General features: G+C 35.3%; 1 protein-coding gene across 2 annotated transcripts in view; it reads left to right on the top strand.

Annotated features, from left to right (window-relative positions):
- The window catches only part of LOC133646156 (tandem C2 domains nuclear protein), a 34,695-nt gene that overhangs the window by 3,409 nt on the left and 25,286 nt on the right, over positions 1–6,000 (top strand). For both annotated transcript variants that reach the window (XM_062041243.1, XM_062041244.1), the window contains exons 2-4: positions 487–555; positions 612–752; positions 3,677–3,814. In XM_062041243.1, the coding sequence (XP_061897227.1) occupies positions 487–555; positions 612–752; positions 3,677–3,814 (348 nt within the window). The remainder of the gene's footprint in view (positions 1–486; positions 556–611; positions 753–3,676; positions 3,815–6,000) is intronic.

Raw genomic sequence — 6,000 nt, 5'->3', positions numbered from 1 at the left:
TATATATATATATATATATATATATATATATATATATATATATATATATATATATGTAAAAATGTGTATATAGGTGTGTATATGTATTAAATGTGTACATACAGCAGAGTTGTACACCAGTGTGTATATATGTATATATATATATATATATATATATATATATATATATATATATATATATATATACACTGGTGTACAACTCTGCTGTATGTACACATTTAATACATATACACACCTATATACACATTTTTACATATATATATATATATATATATATATATATGTAAAAATGTGTATATAGGTGTGTATATGTATTAAATGTGTATATACAGCAGAGTTGTACACCAGTGTGTATAAAGTATATATATATATATATATATATATATATATATATATATATATATATATATATATATATATATATATATATATATATATATATATATATATATATAAAAGTTATTCTTCTGTGTTGTTGTGTCTCAGCCATGGAGCAGATCAAAAACTGCTGCAGGACGCTGACTAAGAGTCTGGGCAAGGATCAAGAACCTCCAGGTAAGCAAACGCCACGTCGCCATGACGACCATGACTTAAATGGTTGTTCCCCAAAGGCATCGCCTTCCAGATCCCCGTCACCAAAGACTACCTGCAGTCCAAACTGCCCCATGACGGCAGGGAGGTGCCCTTTGTCCTGCCCACCCTGCACGCCACCTACGTGCAGCCTGGCGCCAACCTCCGCTACGGCCTGCCAGGTATGTGTGACACCTGGCAACCTTTCACTCACTTGTCGCTCGCTAAAAAACTCCAAAAGGTTCGTCACACTTGATTACAGACAGGCTGAACGAGTGCTAATAATAAGCGCGTGCTCGTCGCTGCGTTCAAGTCCCACGCCCTTTCTCCTCATCACAATTCGACTAAAAGTGGGCGTCGCCCCATAAATAATTTTGCACAGGCTTGGTTGACCTAATTATCTCACTGTGACAAGAACATTGCAGGGAGAGAGGAAACCGCTAAATGTACTCAGCTAATTACACTGAGAGGTTACCTAAAAACGAGGTGTGTCCCGATCTGGATTGCGTATCGCTCCGATATCGGCAGAAAAAAATACAAAAACTAGTATCGGATGATATCGGCTTATATGTCAAATAAGCACTGCAGCGTGTTCACTTGTGCAAAGCTGGACCGCTTGTTAGTTTACAAAAGGTAAACACGGTAGGCTATAGGCTACTAGGAGCTAGCAGCTACACAACAGCTAAGCACACAATAGCACACAAGCTAGATATGCGTAATAATCAACAAAAAAAAAATGGATTAAGCAAAGAAATCAAACAATGTACTTATATGACCCAATTAAAAAAACTCTTTAATCTTTAAAGTGTTTACAAAGTATAAAGAAGAAGATCCAAGATAAACATTCTGAATTTATCTCATCCATCCATTCATTTTCTAGATAATCTTACTCATCTCACCATATGAAATGTAACTTACTTCACTCATTATTGTATATTTATTTTCAATGTTATTACTCATGGAGTATATTGTGAATAAATTGAGAACGGGAACAGAACATTAGTCAATATCAGAATCAGAATTACTTTATTGTCATTGTATGGAAACAACGAAATTAAGCAGCAATCCAGCTCAGTGCTTTTAAAACAAACCTACATAAAATAGTCTTAAGACAACAACAATAATAAAACAATTTAACATTTTAAAACATAATAAAATGTTTAAAAAAAAACATATTGCACAGTAGATCTTTATCAGAGGTAAGCCAGTAATAAAGTGGTGAGTGTCCAGGTAAGTGCAGAGTTTAGGGCAATAACAGCTCTAGGATAGAAACTGTTTTTCAGTCTATTTGTCCTTGCTTTGATGGTCTTATAGCGCCTCCCTGAGGGCAAGAGTTCAAGCCAGTGGTGACCTGGGTGGGATGAGTCCCTGAGGATGCTGTTTGCTCTCCTGTTGCAGTGTCTCTTATGCAGGTCCTCTAGAGCAGTGGTCCCCAACCTTTTTGTACTTGCGGACCGGTCAATGCTTGAAAATGTGTCCAACGGACCGGGGGGGGGGGGGGGGGGGGGGGGGGGTTGTAGTAAAAAAAAAATTACTTTTTTTTTTGTCATAAAGAAATACAATCATGTGTGCTTACGGACTGTATCCCTGCAGACTGTATTGATTTATATTGATATATAATGTATATATTGTGTTTTTTATGTTGATTTAATTTAAAAAAAAGAAAAAAGAAATAAATAAATAAATAAAAAAAATAATATATATATTTTTTAACTTCTTGTGCGGCTGCGGCCCGGTACCAATCGGTCCACGGACCGGTACCGGGCCGCGGCCGCACAAGAATTTTTTAAAAAAATAATTTTTTTTAATTTTTTTAATTTTTTTAAATTTTTTTAAATTAAATTAAATCAACATAAAAAACCAATCGGTCCACGGACCGGTACCGGGCCACGGCCCCCCGATTGGTACCGGGCCGCACAAGAAATTAAAAAAAAAAATAAATAAATAAAATAAAATAAAATAAAATAAAAAAAAAAAAAAAAAAAAAAGTATATATATTTTTTAACTTCTTGTGCGGCCGCGGCCCGGTACCAATCGGTCCACGGACCGGTACCAGGTCCACATCGAGAGGAGCCAGATGAGGTGGTTCGGGCATCTGGTCAGGATGCCACCCGAACGCCTCCCTAGGGAGGTGTTTAGGGCACGTCCGACCGGTAAGAGGCCACGGGGAAGACCCAGGACACGTTGGGAAGACTATGTCTCCCGGCTGGCCTGGGAACGCCTCGGGATCCCCCGGGAAAAGCTGGACCAAGTGGCTGGGGAGAGGGAAGTCTGGGCTTTCCTGCTTAAGCTGCTGCCCCCGCGACCCGACCTCGGATAAGCGGAGGAAGATGGATGGATGGATGTAAAAAAAATAACTTTTTTTTTTTCAATTAAATCAATATAAAAAACACAATATATGGATAATATATCAATATAGATCAATACAGTCTGCAGGGATACAGTCCGTAAGCACACATGATTGTATTTCTTTATGAAAAAAATAAAAAATGAAAAAAAAACACACCCCCCGTGGGACAAATTTTCAAGCGTTGACCGGTCCGCATCTACAAAAAGGTTGGGGACCACTGCTCTAGAGATGTAAACAAGTATTGAATCATTATATTTGCACATCACTTACACATACAAAGTCTCCAAGGCAGAAGCGTATTAGAAAGTATCCAGTAACAAACGTTTCCGCATCATTCAACTTACTGCGTCATGAGCTTTAACTACATGAATTTTTGTGGCCGCTAGGTGTTGCCAAAAAACAATTGCCACTCCCCTTCATCTTAAAGACAGCATAAGTCCATTACAGACGGATAATAATAAATAGGTTCGTTTTTTGTTTTTTTATACCTACCCTTGTTCTGTTTGACTCATTACACTTGATCAAACCTTTTCTAACGTCCCATTACCAACGTGCTAACTTCACCGGTTTTGGGGTTTGTAGAATCTGACTGGTTAGCCGGTGGAAGCAGCACCTCTCAGTCTGCGTCATGTGACTTTTTTTTTTGGGCAATCAGCTCAGCGACGGCGTGAGACCAGGATGTCCTGTTTGGCCGAGATTGGACGTGTCCTGTGACCTGGCGTCCGTCGTGCTGACCCGCTTTGCTTTGTGTCGAAGGTCCGGTCCGCTGCACGTACGCTCAGAGGAAGACCGAGCTGCAGCACGACGTCGGGCCCTTCGGGTACAGCTCCGAGTCCGACCTGCTGGTGGGTCGCCGCCGCGAGGGGGACATCGGCAGGAGGAAACGCTCCACAGGTAGAACATGGAGGGAAAAGTCCACTGTTTGTATTAAACATGCTTCACTGATTACAGTATTTGGCAAGCACCGTTTTGTCCTACTAATTTCAGAGATCTTTGAACTCATCGTAGTTTGTTTACATGTACAACTTTCTCCGACGCTGCCACAGAAAGATGTGTTTTATGCCACTCCTTATTTGTCTCATTTTGTCCACCAAACATTTTATGCTGTGCGTGAATGCACAAAGGTGAACTTTGTTGATAGCATTATAACACATATATAAGACTTTTAAAGTCATTTTGATAGTAGGCTAATATAGCGAATATAGACACTTACATCATGTTATGCCTTCATTATAACACTTACATAAGACTTTTGAAGTCATTTTGATAGCTGGCTTATATAGACACTTACATCATGTGTTGCCTTCATTATAACACGTAAGACTTTTAAAGTCATTTTGATAGTAGGCTAATATAGACACTTACATCATGTGTTGCCTTCATTATAACACTTATGTAAGACTTTTAAAGTCATTTTGATAGTAGGCTAATATAGCTAATATAGACACTTACATCATGTGTCGCCTTCATTATAACACTTATATAAGACTTTTAAAGTCATTTTGATAGTAGGCTAATATATTTTTACTTGCAAGCATTGTCGTTATATTGATAATAATTATTATTTCATGACACTTAATATCTTTTAAGGATTTTCATAGTAAAACGGCAAAGCAAAAGCACTTGAAATAAATGGGATCCATGATTAATAGTATTATAATACACACATCAGCAGTTGTAAAAATGAGTTTTTACACCGAATTACTGTAAATGAAAAAATAAATGTTATCACTCTTAATTTTAACGATAAACTTCTGTCGATTTGGCTGTCTTTTTTTTTTTTTTACCATAAAATCTACAGTTATTTTTACAGTAAAAAACTGGTGACTGAGAATTGCACCGTAAAATGTATGATGGTTTTTACACCGAATTACTGTTAATAAAAAAATTAATGTTACCACTCTTTTTTTTACGGTAAAATTCTGTCGATTTAGCTCTTTTTTTTTTTTACCATAAAATCTACAGTTATTTTTACAGTAAAAAACTGGTGACTGAGAATTGCACCGTAAAATGTATGATGGTTTTTACACCGAATTACTGTAAATAAAAAAATTAATGTTACAACTCTTATTTTTACGGTAAAATTCTGTCGATTTAGCTCTTTTTTTGTTCTTCTTTTTTTTTTTTAACCATAAAAACTACAGTTATTTTTACAGTAAAAAACTGGTGACTGAGAATTGCATGGTAAAATGTATGATAGTTTTTACACCGAATTACTGTAAATAAAAAAAATAATGTTATCACTCTTATTTTTTTGGTAAAATTCTGTCGATTTAGCTCTTTTTTTTCCTTCTTTTTTTTAACCATAAAATGTACAGTTATTTTTACAGTAAAAAAACTGGTGACTGAGAACTGCACCGTAAAATATATGATGGTTTTTACACCGAATTACTGTAAATAAAAAAATGTATGTTACCACTCTTATTTTTACGCTAAAATTATGTCGATTTAGCTCTTTTTAAAAAAAAAATTCATAAAATCTAGTTATTTTTACAGTAAAAAACTGGTAAAATTATGTCGATTTAGCTGTCTTTTTTTTTTTTTTTGCCATAAAATCTATAGTTATTTTTACAGTAAAAAACTGGTGACTGAGAATTGTACTGTAAAATGTATGATGGTTTTTACACCGAATTACTGTAAATAAAAAAATAAATGTTACGACTTTTATTTTCATGGTAAAATTCTGTCGTTTTAGGTCTTTTTTTTTTTTTACCATAACATCTACAGTTATTTTTACTGTAAAAAAAACTGGTGACTGAGAATTGCACCGTAAAATGTATGATGGTTTTTACACCGCATTACTGTAAATGAAAAAATAAATGTTATCACTCTTATTTTTAACGATAAACTTCTGTCGATTTGGCTGTCTTTTTTTTTTTTAACCATAAAATCTACAGTTATTTTTACAGTAAAAAACTGGTGACTGAGAACTGCACCGTAAAATGTATGATGGTTTTTACACCGAATTACTGTAAATAAAAAAAATCATGTTACCACTCTTATTTTTACGCTAAAATTATGTCAATTTAGCTCTTCTTTTTTTTTTACCATAAAATCTACAGTTATTTTTACAGTAAAAA

The sequence above is a fragment of the Entelurus aequoreus genome, linkage group LG03 (genome assembly GCF_033978785.1).
Source record: "Entelurus aequoreus isolate RoL-2023_Sb linkage group LG03, RoL_Eaeq_v1.1, whole genome shotgun sequence".
NCBI lineage: Eukaryota > Metazoa > Chordata > Actinopteri > Syngnathiformes > Syngnathidae > Entelurus > Entelurus aequoreus.
Note: the sequence above shows the minus strand (reverse complement) of the source record. Positions and strands in the feature narration are given on the sequence as shown.